The sequence below is a fragment of the Oncorhynchus mykiss genome, chromosome 7 (genome assembly GCF_057628025.1).
Source record: "Oncorhynchus mykiss isolate SJ-2025 chromosome 7, ASM5762802v1, whole genome shotgun sequence".
NCBI lineage: Eukaryota > Metazoa > Chordata > Actinopteri > Salmoniformes > Salmonidae > Oncorhynchus > Oncorhynchus mykiss.
The window spans coordinates 57,666,645-57,683,110 of record NC_143028.1 but is presented as its reverse complement, the minus strand read 5'-3'; the positions used below and the strand labels follow the sequence as shown (position 1 = coordinate 57,683,110).

At 42.5% G+C, this 16,466-nt stretch overlaps 1 protein-coding gene across 2 annotated transcripts; it reads left to right on the top strand.

The window, feature by feature from the left end:
- The first annotated feature begins 339 nt into the window (after positions 1-339).
- Positions 340-14,931, top strand: nr1d4b (nuclear receptor subfamily 1, group D, member 4b). 2 transcript variants are annotated; one of them, XM_021610056.3, is made up of 6 exons: positions 340-2,436; positions 10,037-10,342; positions 10,443-10,676; positions 12,215-12,768; positions 12,888-13,284; positions 13,391-14,931. In XM_021610056.3, exons 1-6 carry the CDS (start codon positions 2,421-2,423, stop codon positions 13,585-13,587), a joined length of 1,704 nt encoding a protein of 567 aa, XP_021465731.1. In that variant the 5' UTR covers positions 340-2,420; the 3' UTR covers positions 13,588-14,931. The 2 variants fall into 2 exon arrangements, with proteins under 2 accessions (XP_021465731.1, XP_036839638.1); XM_036983743.2 differs by lacking the exon at positions 340-2,436 and adding an exon at positions 5,179-5,288.
- Positions 14,932-16,466: the final 1,535 nt, after the last annotated feature.

Genomic DNA, 16,466 nt, shown 5'->3' with positions numbered 1-16,466 from the left:
TAACCAAGCAACTTTGGTCAAGTTTGTCATAACCAATCAACTCTGGTAAAGTGTTTCATAACCAATCAACTTTGTCACCACTTATTTATTCAAAATCCGACAAACTTCTTTGATGTTCCTTTAAAAATAATGTTATGCCACATTTATGTTGTGCTTAATAACGTGTCAGTTACCGATTCTAAATATGAGTTGATATAAATAATTTTTGTATTTCTGTAAACTGAAGTACTTTCGTGTCATTCTGTGCGTAATTACACATTAATACTAGTCTAGAAAACCGCCTATAACGGGTGAAAAAAATCCGGGGACTATTGCCGCGTTCAAAACAACTGGGAACTCGGAAATCTCCGACTTCAGTGCGTTAAAAACAAGCGGAAATTGGGGAAATAACGAGCTCCGACTGGAAAACTCGATTTTAACGGTCATCCAACTCGGGAACTCGGGCCTATTTATAGAGCTCCGACTTTCCGAACTGAAGATCACTGAAGTCATGAAAAACAACTGGGAAAACAACTGGGAACTCGGAAAAATACGAGTTCAAGTTTGAACCTTTGCGATGGTTTTAGTTAAGGGAGTTGATGCAAACGAGACACTTGCGAAATGCATACATTAAAAATGACAAAGGCAATCTCTATCTTGCTAGGTACTATTTTGTATTTTATTAAAGCGGATAAAGTAGTAATGTGGGCAGTATAGTAGTTCCTGTGTTGCCTGGGATCAGGTTTTCGAGACTACAGTAATACCCAGAGGGCCCAGTTTCATGTATGGTTATATGACCAACAATGAGCAATGTCTGAAACATGATAATGACGAATGACTCTAGGCTATAAACTTTTCTTGAATCAGAAGCAACGTGGTCTAAAGCTTGTGCCATATGACGCATATATAATTCACATACTGCCCCTGCAAACCATAACGTTTGGCCAGCAGGAGTGAGCCGCGGCACAGTGAACTCCACCACGGAGTGGCGCTGCTTCATTACGGATAACACGTGAGGACGTTCTCTGGCTATAGGCTATTATAGGCCTACAATGGTTTAAAAGTGATGACGTCTAGCAGCCTATCAGCATTGACCAAATCTAACCAGCCGCCACAGAGAAAACATAACACAAACAACCCCTATTTGACCAGTTGTATAATAATGTTTTATAACCTAGTTGTATACATCTGCGTGACTCATCATGATTTATTTATTCAAAACCCGCTATATGATAAGAAAATTTGAGGCGCATGTACTGAGATGAGTCCCTCCAGCGGAGCTCAATGACCTAAATTCAGATCCATGTTTATGCGCAAAAAACTTGGACATCCGGGATGCCTACGATGTGCCTTTACAGAAAACTTTGCTATTTGATGTGTTTTTTCATAACTGGTGTTGACCCACATTCTCATCATGGCAATTTCCGATGCTGAGATTCTAGCAAAAACAGAATCGCTTCTGAAGGCAGAACGTGTGGAGAGGAGGAAGGGTGGAGGGAGCGGTAGTCACGGTGAGCTCCGCCTACTTCAATGTGCTAGCCCCCTCCCTCCCCCTTCTTATCACAAGGCCCCTGACATTTGCATAGAATGTGTGTCAGTAGGACATCGTGTTCGGTGGCTCACATGCCGCGCGCACATGCAGCGGAGCTTTACCAGCATTCCAATGTCGAGTGAGTCTAACTGTCTCGCCTCCACTCTAGCTCTCCACCAATGAAAACGTGAGAACGAATAAAGAAAGGTGGAGTAAAAGAGGTGGATGAGATATTCTAATAGAGCGTGACATAGGCATACAGAGAGAAAAAGAGAGAGAGAGAAAAAAAGAGAGAGAGACAGTGTAATCCCTAACATACAAAACCTACGACAGAGATTGAAAGGAACAAAAAAAACGGGGGTCAAAAAAAACTGGTCACATTTCTCAGACACCTGAAAACGTGCTGGTTAGTGTGGGCGAAGTGGATTGCCTATTAATGGATGGGTGTGCTTAAACTACTCCCACACTTATGTCTTTGGAGATGTTGATGGTGACTACACTGGCACTAGAGCTGAATGCTTGGAATTTATTTTCAAAGAACGTTTAGTTCAGCCTACTGTACATCACACGACCTACGGACACCAAGCGAATCAGGCTACGGGCAACAAAGGCACCGAACCTGTTCGCAATTACGCACATTGGAGACGATTTGTAACTATTTCGCCAAACCGAAACCTGTTTAGGTTTTGCTCAACTTTAAATCAGTTTTGATATCTTTCACACTTGACGGGTTTGAAGGACCTGCGCACAGTCTCATTGCTTTTGTCATTGGGATTGGCTACCAACTCTATGCTTTCTTGGCGGTTCATGACTGTATAACCTATATCAACGAAACTCCTCATTGACGCAGAGACAAACCAACATTAAATCATTTGAATATCGTTTATAAATCAACCAAACACCGGAAAACATGGAAAACAGCCCTGGTGAGTTTCATTACGTTATTACCAATCTATGCTATTGTCAGTTGTAGGCTAAGGTATCAATATATTTGCCTATACTGTACTTGTAAATTAACACTACTGAGTAAATGTAATATGTACTATGTTGGCATTTTCCTTCACTGTGTTTGGTGCATAGGCTATACCTTGCGTGCGTAATGGTAATACGCAGGGCAGTTCCTGTGATTATCTTTGTAAAATGTTATTATTTCAGAATGAATGAGTTGATTGTTCATGTCATCATGTATTTCCAGCGGCTACACTGCATATCCATATAAATGGATACATTAATGAAATGTAATTTATGAAGCTTGATCCATAAACCTGAAGGTTGCCAAGCCTTCATTGAGTTGTAGAGGTTCTCAAACCTCTCCTCGGGGACCCCCAGCCCTTCCATGTATTTGATCTATTCCAGAGCTAGCACACCTGATTCAAGCAATGATTTATATATACACTAGATGACTAATAGGGGGCGCTGTGTTGAAGCCATTTCGCCTCCATCTTGGCACACCCACACCGTTGTAAAAAGTATTTGGGAAGCTATAGAAATGTATGATGTATTATTTGTCAACATTCGTTTTTGTCACATGTATTATATTACAGACACTGTAATGCATACTTTTAAATTATATTATGTGAGCTAAACATGAAATAAAAAATATAATATATATTTTCCTTGAAGGTTAGGGTTTGGCCGGGGTAGGTGTCATTGTAAATAATAATTTGTTCTTTAACTGACTTGCCTAGTTAAATAAAGGTTAAATAAAATAAATACAAATAAGTATATATTTTTAGAGATTACTAACCAATCATAAATACATGTAATTTTGTCCTTGAAGCATTTCATTGAAATACTGTACAATTCCATTCATTCCTATGGAGGACTGCTCTTACTGGGGAGTGCCAATATTAGTTATCCAGGGTTTATGTACAACATTGGAGTCATCTTGTCAACTAATCATCAAGCTTTTGCTGCATTTATAACCAAGTGGGAAGGTAGTATTTACCACATACAACTGGGACAAATCCACTTCAACGACCCTCCAATGCATTAATCTAATCAGTTTGCAGCAGTCTGTTTTTTTCACCCCTGGTGTCGTAGCAGACTGCTGCAACCTGATTGGCTGAATGCGAAACGCAACAACCGGGAGTATCATTAGACACTTTAGCATGGTGGAGAAAAATGTTTTTATTTTCCGCCTTCTCACCATTAAATCGAGTGAAGGACGAAATCGACGCCTTTGCATCCTGAATGGAGAATGTTTTGTGTACGAACCGGTCCATACGTTCTGCATACGTTTCCTTTGGATGATAAAATGAAACGACTCAATATCGCCAACCGACGGCCTTTGGGCTTCAACTCATGTGCAGCACCGGTCCGACCTTACATGCTCTGTCGTGCTATAGCTGGGCTATCCTTCATGTACCTAGTCAGTTTCTAATCATACAATATTATTTTATGGATATATTGTTTCTTTACATAATTTGGAACAACTTTGATTATCTGTTGCGCAGATGCACTTTGTGCTTAAAGTTGCCTTGACTTGGAGAGTTTAGAATTGTTGGCGCAATCTAATCAAACCGGATGACGAGGGGAAAACAAAGCCATTCGAATCCTTTCATCAGCACTACTCCAGAAAGGTGTTCCCTTCTTTGACCTGAGATTGCGTGTTTACGGGTCTGTGACTCATTGACAGAACTGGTCACGCGCCCTGCGACTCCCCTATAGTTCAGCGCTGCTGCGCAACTTTTTGCTCTCAACACGTGTCAAGAACCTATCACGCCTATTCCATAGACATGTGAGCCAAAGCAATTTATTAATGAACTGGTCATGACTTGAAGGCCAACTTTTAAGCACAAACAAGCTATTTAAGCCAGATCCAAATGAAATAGATGGGGAATAGATCACAAAAACTGTTTTATCACTATCTTCCCTGATCGATTGCATATGCCAGCAGAGCTAGTCAAAACAATTTTACCAATACTATTTAATAAGATATTCAAAAATACAAGATATTGAATACAAAAGGTATTTATGCAAATATGAATTAGACTAAGTTAAATTAAATATATGTTTGGGTGCCAACCATATCCTATTGGCTAATGGATCACTGGAATCAGTGGAATGATGCCCACAAGCCCACTCAATAATGGGTAGTGGTCAACCTTAATTTCAACAGATATGTTGACCAAGTTGGCCTCCATAGGACATACATTCATAGCAGTAAATTCATCTCTGGCAGGACACAATATGGGGGTGGTTCCCTAATAAAGGAAATCCCTGTACTAGGTGACTCAATTTACCACTCACTATTCTAAAGTGAAAGATATTCTAATAGCATTAATTAAATATTCAATACACAAGCATTGCATTTAGAGTCAGGTGATACTGATAATAGGAAGCAATTACCATAAACGTAATGTTATTAGCGTACACAGTGGAGGCTGGAATAACTCCAATGCCAAAGATACAGTATTTCCCCGAAGACAGCACGTAACGGGATTGTGACATTGGTATGGAATTACCGCGCACCCTATTTACAGCCATGTCCTCGAGTCTAATAAGTATCTGAGCCATTACATGCATGGCAACCGTCTGATAATGGTGGACATCATGCTCTTGATTTACCCGAGTGCCCACGGTGCATGCCTAGCGCGACATCACGTGCATTAACTTTGGCATCCACGTGCCGCGCGTGATTCCCACCCCGCCCTCACGAATTTATCAGTCTTTCTCGCGCGCTCCAGGTTTACTCACAGCCTTTCCGGGGGACTCCTGTTATGCCTTTGCAAGAGATTGGTCAGTGTGTCCGAACGTTTATCAGCCTATTAACTAGGTTTGTGTTCATTTCTTTACGGCGATATATTTTCTTTGGGAAAGACAACTGAATACTATGACTTATTATACAGTATATCCAATATAGCGGACATTGTGATACATTTCTTATACATCGTATCAATAGCCAAAATGTCACGTGTTGAGGATAGCCTACATTGTAGCAATAGTCCACTCATTGATATCATAAATGACTCTGACAAATAAACCCAACTAGCGAACTCAAAACCTCGAACATTCTGTTTGAATGGTCGTCAAGTCTGTCTGTATAATATAGCTATAATATGTTTGCCTACTTTGTCAAAGTAACTATAGGCTTCTACTCCAAGATAATTGTTATATTGCCCTACTTCTGCCAATAATTGCAAAGACTATTCTGTTTATATGAGTAACTGGAAAATATATTATTATTACTCTACTTGTATTCAATGTATTTTGTTTTTAACCAATTTTACACCTCTCTGAATACCAGTCTTATTCACTGTAATTTACTTATAGAGTCACTCTTTCAGTAAACCACCAAACACTTACAAATGAAGGCCAATGAGATTATAGATTACACAAGGAGACAGTGTCTGGAGGGAACAAGGGAAGGAGGGAGTGAGTAAGGGTGTTAGGGGTCACAGAGAGAGGGAGGGCATTGGTGTGACTCACGTTGTCTGGCACTCCCCTCCAGCCCTGCCCACTATGAGATTAGCTCACACGAGTCTCCTCACCTGATTTAAGCCCTGGCCGTTTAGCTGACTTCCCTCTAAGCACTGGAGATAAAGCTGACCTCAACCTCAGTGACAGAGTATGGAGGTTCTACAACAGCAGTGGCTGTGGTACCATTATATATGTGACTTTAGGACAGGGGGGAAGGTGAGAAGCTGGTTATCGGATGGGAAGGGATGTGGGCTTTACCTTGAAAAAACTCAACTCATAGTCATTAGATTGTCATGTTATAAAGGACATAATTACAATATGGTTTATGAGCTATTTGGTCTTTATACAATTAGGGTTAGAGGTAAATAAAATAAAATTCATATTTGGTTTGAAAGATATGTATTTCTGTCCAAGCTGAGTGTTTTCCCACCTGACTCTTACCTCATGGTCAAGTGGTCCATGTGCCACCCCATTACACGAGAGGGTAAGGAAGTTAGAAAAGGCGTTTCCTGATAGATATGCTATACATATGGTATACAAACATGCCACCTGGCTGATTCCCATCTAACGGTGGATGGGACTCCCATGAGAGGGGAAGGAAGGAGGGGTTAGTTACTGTCTATTTACTATCATACTGCCCTACCCCACATATCACATATGACCTGTGTCATAGTGTAGTGCTCCAGGCCAAACTCAGGTTCCTGTTAAATTACTCTTTCTCTGCCATAGAGAAGGCCAGGGGTCAGGTTACCCTCACAGAGCTGACACCTGACACTGGAAACCTAACTAACAACTCAGGACTATGTGACAATCACTGGGAACAACTTAGTTGGGTGTGGAGCCTAAACTTCACATGGGGCTGTCAGGTAGCGTAGAGGAAGCCACATGCAAACAGTGAAGCCCCAGCAGAGTTCATCTCCGTCAGTCAGTGTTGACACGTGCTGGCAGAGGAATTACAATCAGGCACACTCAATTTAAGCTAAACAGACATTCCCAGCCAGATGCACGTGTCTCCTCCAGCAGAGAGAGAAAGAAGGGAAGGCAGGAGGCAGATCTACATGATGTTTCATAGATAATTCAAGGTCCCTGGGAAAAACGAGGTAAAGGATGCAAATATGAAATAAACTGACAGTCAAGATATTGGAGTCATATGCTATTGAATTTGCAAATTTGTCTGACCTGTATTGAAAACATAAAAGTCTGATTGAAATTATATTCAATCAGGTGTGTAATCAGTCAGAAAACTACAGTTGAAGTCAGAAGTTTACATACACCTTAGCCAAATACATTTAAACCCAGTTTTTCACAATTCCTGACATTTAATCCTAGCAATAATTCCCTGTTTTAGGTCTATTAGGATCACCACTTTATTTTAAGAATGTGAAATGTCAGAATAATAGTAGAGAGTGATTTATTTCAGCTTTTATTTCTTTCGTCACATTCCCAGTGGGTCAGAAGTTTACAAACACTCAACTAGTATTTGATAGCATTGCCTTTAAATTGTTTAACTTGGGTCAAATGTTTCAGGTAGCCTTCCACAAGCTTCCCACAATACGTTGGGTGAATTTTAGCCCATTGTCCTGACAGAGCTGGTGTAACTGAATCAGGTTTGAAGGCCTCCTTGCTCGCACACACTTTTTCAGTTCTGCCCACAAATGTTCTATAGGATTGAGGTCAGGGCTTTGTGATGGCCACTCCAATACCTTGACTTTGTTGTCCTTAAGCCATATTGCCACAACTTTGGAAGTATGCTTGGGGTCATTGTCCATTTGGAAGACCCATTTGCAACCAAGCTTTAACTTCCTGACTTATGTCTTGAGATGTTGCTTCAATATATCCACATAATTTCCCTTCCTCATGATATCCTCTATTTTGTGAAGTGCACCAGTCCCTCCTACAGCAAAGCACCCCCACAACATGATGCTGCCACCCACGTGCTTCACGGTTGGGATGATGTTCTTCGGCATGCAAGCCTCCCCCTTTTTCCTCCAAACATAACGATGGTCATTATGGCCAAACAGTTCTATTTTTGTTTCATCAGACCAGAGGACATTTCTCCAAAAAGTATTATCTTTGTCCCCATGTGCAGATGCAAACCATAGTCTGGCATTTTTTTTCTCAGTTTATGTTGATAGAGGACTCGTTTTACTGTGGATATAGATACTTTTTAAGCTGTTTCCTCCAGCATCTTCACAAAGTAATTTGCTGTTGTTCTGAGATTGATTTGCACTTTTCGCACCAAAGTACGTTCATCTCTAGATGACAGAACGCGTCTCCTTCCTGAGCGATATGACGGCTGCGTGGTCCCATGGTGTTTATACTTGCATACTATTGTTTGTGCAGATGAACGTGGTACCTTTGTGCGTTTGGAAATTGCTCCCAAGGATGAACCAGACTTGTGGAGGTCTAGAATTTTTTTTCTGAGATCATGGCTGGTTTATATGGATTTTCCCATGATGTCAAGCAAAGAGGCACTGAGTTTGAAGGTAGGCCTTGAAATACATCCACAGGTACACCTCCAATTGACTCAAATTATTCAATTAGCCTATCAGAAGCTTCTAAAGCCATGACATAATCTTCTGGAATTTTCCGAGCTGTTTAAAGGCACAGTTAACTTAGTGTATGTAAACTTCTGACCCACTGGAATTGTGATGCAGTGAATTATAAGTGAAATAATCTGTATGTAAACAATTGTTGGAAAAATGACTTGTGTCATGCACACAGTAGATATCCAAACCGACTTGCCAAAACTATAGTTTGTTAACAAGAGATTTGTGGAGTGGTTGAAAAACGAGTTTTAATGACTTCAACCTAAGTGTATGTAAACTTCCGACTTCAACTGTAACTGCATGAATTGTAACTCACATAACAAGGTTCAAAGGAACTGATGTAACACCTATGCGCTTGCAGTTGGACATAGCCTATGTGTAAGAATGCTTTAATTTGCTTGTTCTGTCACTGAAAAAAATAATTCAATCTATGTGGGCACGGGTTTGTGATACATATAACTTCCCTTGACTGAGTAAAACACCAAGAAAACAGCTTTGTATGTCGCACCCTCTGGGTTTCCGGAGGCTCAGTGGAATGCATGGCAGTATACACACAGTAGACTGCCCTGCCTTCCCTCTGTACGTACAGTACTAAAGCCCTCTCTCTTTCAAACGTGAGCTCCCAGCTGCCTGTTATTGTACTGCGGCTGTTGTCTACACGGGACTGCGGAAAGCGCCTTGTGAGCCCTAACAGGAACTGTGTCAGGAGTCCATGTGAGTCGGCGGTCAGGTGGCTGGCGGTTTGAGCAAGCTCCGGGCGCGCCGCCAGGGGGAAAAGCAAGGCTTGCTTTTAGAGCGAGCAGGCAGCTGGCTCCAGGCTGGCTGGCTCAGCGTACACGTGAGGGGCTGTCGCTCTTCTCGTACACAGAGCACGATCTTTACAGGGAGGGAGGGAGGGAGAGGGAGGCAGTAATGAGACATTTCCGAGTTTACATCCCCAACTTGCTTTCGAACATTGAAGAATTTGAGTGAGAACTTTGAGTAACTTATATAGCCAAGACATATTTGTATCAAAACCTGGCCATTGTGGGAATTGTTTTATTATTTTGTTTTTGTATAAATTCAAGGTCCCACATCATCTAACACTGAATTAGACAAAGCTAGAATGATAATGCTAGTTTTGAAGTCTTATATGCACATTTTGGAAAAAGACTATTGACAAATATCAAGTCGGTCCCCAGTTAGATTTGACCTCATTCTCCAGACACATTCTTACCTTATTTGACCTTTTATCGGCTTCTTTGAGACTGGTTATGTTTTAAATGTCGACTAAACAGGCAGGAGGTGTGTTCATGTTTGGTAATCCATCCAAGTAAAGACAGGCACCTAATCAAAATAGCCTATTGCTCATCACTTATCTGTTAGTTTACCTACCTACATTGTGTGCCTGTCTGTGTGCGTGTGGAACTATTTCAACACAGATATGGATATTGATCTTAAGCATCTTTGCACAGATAGTTTGCTGGCAGCATAGCCTTCTGTCTGCTTCCTTGTGTCACGGTGACAGCAGTGACACTAACTGCCTCTCTCTCTTCTCGTCCTCTTTGCCCTCCAGGTGGTGTGATACTGTATGCTGGCTCATCTGGTAGTGCCAGCCCCAGCCCTGGCAGCCCCTCCAGCGGGTACCAGACCCAGTCCCCCCGGTCCTCCCATTCCCAATCGTCATCTCCTGAGCCTGTCTCCTTCCCCGAGATCGGCCCTCTGAAGAGAGAAAGAGGGGAGAACAGGGGAGGACCTTCACCCAAACTAGTCTTCCAGTTCCCTGAAGCCAATGCCTCTACAACCACTACATCCTCTGGCAATACCTACGCCCACCCTATGTTGGCCAAGAGGCCCTGCGGATTCACTGGCACCTTCACCAGTAAGTACCACTTCTACTGGCTTTCTGTTTTTATTTTTTCTTATTATATTTGTCTATTATAATGTCTAACCAATCATTCCTCTCTTTGTGTACCTCACAGAGACAGGAGGCATGGTGCTCCTGTGTAAGGTGTGTGGGGACATTGCGTCTGGCTTCCATTACGGCGTTCACGCCTGTGAAGGCTGCAAGGGTTTCTTCCGCCGCAGCATCCAGCAGAACATCCACTACAAGATGTGTGTGAAGAATGAAAGCTGCCTGATCATGCGCATGAACCGCAACCGGTGCCAGCACTGCCGTTTCAAGAAGTGTCTCTCCGTGGGCATGTCCAGAGATGGTAAGAGAACATTCCATCTATATCTGGCATCATTCTCCTTCTTCAGTCACACCTTCTCGATGCCCCATCCATTCTCTCTCTCCTTCATCTCTCCTTCTGTTCTTTCTTCCACTCCTTCTCCATCTCTGATTGATGACAGAAGCAGATGAGGAGTCCCAGTAGTCATCAGTCATGGGAAAAATAGTTGCAAATACAGTTTTTTATTGTCAATTCATTATACCATCTGTGTCAGATTGAAAGTGTTTGCACATCTAAAGTCTATAACATTCAGGCTTGTAGCCTAGTGGTTAGAGCATTGGACTTGTAACTGAAAGGTTGCAAGATCGAATCCCCGAGCTGACAAGGTCAAAATCTGTCTTTCTGCCCCTGAACAAAGCAGTTAACCCACTGTTCCTAGGCTGTCATTGAAATTAAGAATTTGTTCTTAACTGACTTGCCTAGTTAAATAAAGGTAAAATAAATGTAATAGTCCATGTTCTAATACTGGTAAACTATTCAAATATTGATAGTACAGTTGGTACAGTTAGATGCTCAGCTCCATCCCTCTCCTGTATGGCATCATTTCCCTACAGGCCACCGTATACTCCTGAGATCTCTCTAAACTAGGTGATAATAAATCATCTACTTTTCTGGAGCAAACATTTTGAGGTGACCTATAAAAGGAAAACGCTAGTGAGGAGGAAAATTACCCACCATTGCGCCAATTACTGAAAAGGCTCTATTATCACAGCATAGGTGTAGCTTTTTTTTTATACCTTTGATATTTGAATATTTAATGTATGAATACAAGGAATTCATTTAAAACTACATTTTTGATGTCACTCATCTAACCCATTTTCCCTTTCCAGCTTTTTACCCTTCACTCTAATTCTCATTCCCTTACTCCCTAACTCTCATTCAATTATCCTCTTACTCCTTTACCCTCTCAGTCCTTTACCTTCTCACTCTCCTTTACGTTGACATCTCCTCTCCTCCCTCCTCTGTCACTCGGTCAATGACAATGTTTACTCCAGCTGACCCAGTAACCTATTTTCATAGAGAAAGGAACGAGTCCTTAACAGAAACATAGAGAGGAGCGAGGGGTGAGGAAGAAAGAGGAAGAGAGTGATCAGGATAGAGGGAGCAGGAGGGAAAGAGATTGGGGGAAGGGGTGTAGCATACAGTAGCAGACTATAAATAGCTTTGGCAGAGGAGGTGTGCTATAGAGAGGGGGATGGGAAGTTTGGAGAGATAAAGAGGGGGATGAAGGAGTCAAATGAGGAGAGGAAAGGGGGTGGTATACCATGTCATTTGATGGTTGATTGAAACAGATTGGTTATATAGAGAGGAGAGAAATCTCCCCCAGCTCTCTATACCCTGTAGGATTAGTCAGTAATCATGCCATACAGTGATTGCACTCACAATCAGTGTCAGGGAGTAAAAGATTGAATTAGATAGATAAGTATCAGGCCACTGCTATACTAGCTCTAGTAACTGCCATCGGGAAAGTGATCAATTCGTTAGCTAACTTATTTTCCCCTTGTCCTCCTTCTCCTCAGCTGTGCGTTTTGGGCGTATCCCCAAGCGTGAGAAGCAGAGGCTATTGGACGAGATGCAGAGCTACATGAACAGCCTCAATGAATCAGCATCCATGGAGATTGACTCCTCACCTTCTTCCTCTGAGGCCCCAGCCAGTCCAGAATCTGGAGATTCCATTTCCTCTGCCTACCACAACATCTTCGCCCAAGAGGATGTGAAGCCAGTAATCAAGATGGCCGTCAACATCAACAACAACAATGTCCGTAACAATCCAGCACATGAGTCTGGCTACTCTCACCCGGCACACCAAACCCACTCCCATTCCAACCCCTCTCAGGGGTACCAGTCACACCCCACACAAAGCTACCAGACCCCCTCGCGCTGCCCACGCAACAACAATGTTGACAACGCCCAGTATACCTACCAACCATCATCCAATCAGAGTCAATGCCCATTGTCCAATGGTAGCCAGCCAGCTCAGACCTTCCAAGCCAATCAAAACAGCTTTCCAGCTGGCAAGTCTCAAAACCAGACTACCTGCCCCTGGAAGTTGAATGGAGGTGCCAAAGTTCTGGTGAGTCTCATTAAAATACTTCCTTAGTAAAAATATTTCCTTAGTATTACTATATATACAATACACACATGATTGTAGGAGTGTCATAGAGCCATTCTAACCCTCTCCCTCTCTCTCAGGCGTGTCCCTTGAACGCATGTCCCGTGGCCCCCCGTGACCGTTCCAGCCAGCAGATATGGGAGGCCTTCTCCCAGTGCTTCACCCCAGCCGTCAAGGAGGTGGTGGAGTTTGCCAAGAGCATCCCAGGGTTCCAGAGTCTCAGCCAGCATGACCAGGTCATGCTGCTTAAGGCTGGCACCTTCCAGGTGCTGATGGTCAGATTCTGCTCGCTGTTCGACCCCAAGGAGAAGACGGTGACCTTCCTGAACGGCCAAACATACCCCCTGATGTCCCTGCGGGCGCTGGGTATGGGCACTCTGCTGGACGCCATGTTTGAGTTTAGTGAGAAGCTGGGAGCTCTAGGTCTAGAGCCCGATGAGATGGCCCTCTTCATGGCTGTGGTGCTAGTGTCTGCTGGTAAGAGACTCATAAGCGACACACTTTAAAAATCTCTTTAAAAATCACATATGTTTTGTTTTGCTTTTTCGCGATGCATCTAACCCTCTCTCCTCTCGTCTCGCAGACCGTTCAGGTATGGCTGACGTTGTTGCAGTGGAGCAGCTTCAGGAGAGTCTGATCAAAGCCCTGCGCTCGCTCATCACCCGCCGTCGCCCTGACGACAGCACCCTCTTCCCCAAGCTGCTGCTGCGCCTGCCCGACCTGCGCACCCTCAACAACCTGCACTCTGACAAACTGCTGGCCTTCAGCATCGACCTCTAAGGGCCTGGAGAAACCACAGCCCACAGGGACACCCACTGACTACCGGACCCCCGAAAGGGGCAGTCCTCTTGGGAAACACCCTCATGATCCCTTCACTCCAGCCATAAGCCACCAGCCAGTCACCATCAGGCTCTCTTCAATGAGCTGTGTTTGCTGGAGCTGGAACTGGGACAGAAGCAGGGTTGGACAAGGTGAATGAGTGGACTGAGAGGCATCTCAAAGGAAGATGGAGGAAAAGAGGAGGGTGGAGACTCTTGAACTATGACCTCATGAACAATACTCAGAGCTGGTAAAACCTCTAAAAGACTCATAGACTTATAGTCTGCTGAACAAGTCGGTGTGCTGTGAGTTAAATGGCAAAGCACCATCTTAGACCAACTCAGCTCCCAAAGTTGAGGGACGAGGGTCTAAAAATCCTCCATTACCCATAACTCCCGGTGACAGTGATTGAAGACCAAAATTCTGTTCCATTCCTCCTCTCTGATTCCACGCTTCACTATGTCCTTCTGTCTGCAACAGACAGACAGGGGCAAACCAGCAAGAAGGAAGGACACCCTCTTCACGTGAGAAAGGGAAATACACACAAACTATATCTTTTCTTCCTACACATTCACCCTACACAGGCTGTTCAATGAATAACAAAGCACTTTCCATACATCAACACACATCTGAAATCAACCCATATAATAGAGCAATAGCAATGTATAAAACACACTATTAGATCCCTAACTGACTGTGTTATACACTGTTATAATGACCTAAGCTATTTTCAAAATCACGTCATCTATCTTTTTGGAAATCAAATATTTGGGATTTGATGAGAAAATTGATTATTTCCATTTGTAAGAATTGAGAGTAGGATGGATTGTATTTGTATGCTGTAATCAGGGAGATACTATTTGGACATTTTAGACCATATTTGTCGGGTTATGTTTTAAGGTATTCTATTGTTGTACATATTAGATATAATATTTGTGACTGGTTCCTACTCCATTTGTTTGAGTTGATTGCTGTATGATGTTAGCACCATTGAAGACAAAGCAACGGTGCCATGTTCAAGAGGTGCCCGATTGTTTGGGTGATGCAAGGTGTGCATCTACTGTATGTGTCCATTGGTCTTCCCTGGAGCATTACAAACCCCACCCCTCATTCTTACCGCAACAAGAGAGCAACCGATGGAACCATGTGCACAAACCATGTAAAAAAGTGTTTGATTTGAACCTATATTATTGAAATATAACTATTGTTAATTGATCCATGCATCACCTCGTGTATATTTTGTAAATGTTTCATGTTTAAACTTCTTCCATAGAGAACCAATATTAAATGACATTATATACTGTACTTTATCTGTACGACTCTTCTTAACTCTGACTTTTTTTGTGTCACCGACTTACATAAAAGCCACTATTACCATTAACTCTACCAAACATGTCCTATATAAGCACACAACCTACAGATAAACACACTCATCCTCACAGAGCAGATATAACAATGAACCATGCAGAGACAGAATGCTTAGGATGCTAACCGTGTCAAAATATATTTTAAAGAATATAATGTGGGTAAATGTGTCAAGTGTTTCTGAACGTGACTCGGAGTAGATGAAGTCATCTGACCCAGCCCAGCGCTACTTGCCGCAGAGCCAGATACATACAGAGAAAAGTTAAAACAACGGGACGTGTCCACAGTGTAACTGACATCCATCTGTGCTTTTCTGGAGATTAACAAAAGAGAACAGCTATTATGATTACTGAAGAGCGAGAGAATCTGTGTGTGTGTGCATGTGCAATGCATGTGTGTGTGTGCATGTGCAATGCATGTGTGTGTGTGCATGTGTGTATGTGTCCTGATATTAAAAAGATGATGATCAGTGAAAGATACAGTGAGCATTCAGAGCTCCTCTAACATTTGAGGACCCACAAGATACAGTGAGCATTCAGAGCTCATCTAACATTTGAGGACCCACAAGATACAGTGACTTGCAAAAGTGTTCATCCCCATTGGCGTGTTTCCTATTTTGTTGCATTACAACCTGACATTTAAATTGATTTTTATTTGGATTTCATGTAATGGACATACACAAAATAGTCCAAATTGGTGAAGTGAAATGTAAAAAATTACTTGTAAACGGAAAAGTGGTGCGTGCGTATGTATTCACCCCCTTTGCTATGAAGCCCCTAAATAAGATCTGGTGAAACCAATTACCTTCAGAAGTCACACAATGTGTTAAATAAAGTCCACCTGTGGGCAATCTAAGTGTCACATGATTTGTCACATGATCTCAGTATATACAGTGCCTTGCGAAAGTATTCGGCCCCCTTGAACTTTGCGACCTTTTGCCACATTTCAGGCTTCAAACATAAATATATAAAACTGTATTTTTTTGTGAAGAATCAACAACCAGTGCGACACAATCATGAAGTGGAACGACATTTATTGGATATTTCAAACTTTTTTAACAAATCAAAAACTGGAAAATTGGGCGTGCAAAATTATTCAGCCCCCTTAAGTTAATACTTTGTAGCGCCACCTTTTGCTGCGATTACAGCTGTAAGTCGCTTGGGGTATGTCTCTATTAGTTTTGCACATCGAGAGACTGACATTTTTTCCCATTCCTCCTTGCAAAACAGCTCGAGCTCAGTGAGGTTGGATGGAGAGCATTTGTGAACAGCAGTTTTCAGTTCTTTCCACAGATTCTCGATTGGATTCAGGTCTGGACTTTGACTTGGCCATTCTAACACCTGGATATGTTTATTTTTGAACCATTCCATTGTAGATTTTGCTTTATGTTTTGGATCATTGTCTTGTTGGAAGACAAATCTCCGTCCCAGTCTCAGGTCTTTTGCAGACTCCATCAGGTTTTCTTCCAGAATGGT

Bases quoted from the DNA above. Each gene is read 5' to 3' on its own strand.
- nr1d4b (XM_021610056.3), top strand. The intron at 12,769-12,887 runs GTGAGTCTCATT...CCTCTCTCTCAG, and splicing joins ATGGAGGTGCCAAAGTTCTG to GCGTGTCCCTTGAACGCATG. The intron at 13,285-13,390 runs GTAAGAGACTCA...CTCGTCTCGCAG, and splicing joins TGTGGTGCTAGTGTCTGCTG to ACCGTTCAGGTATGGCTGAC.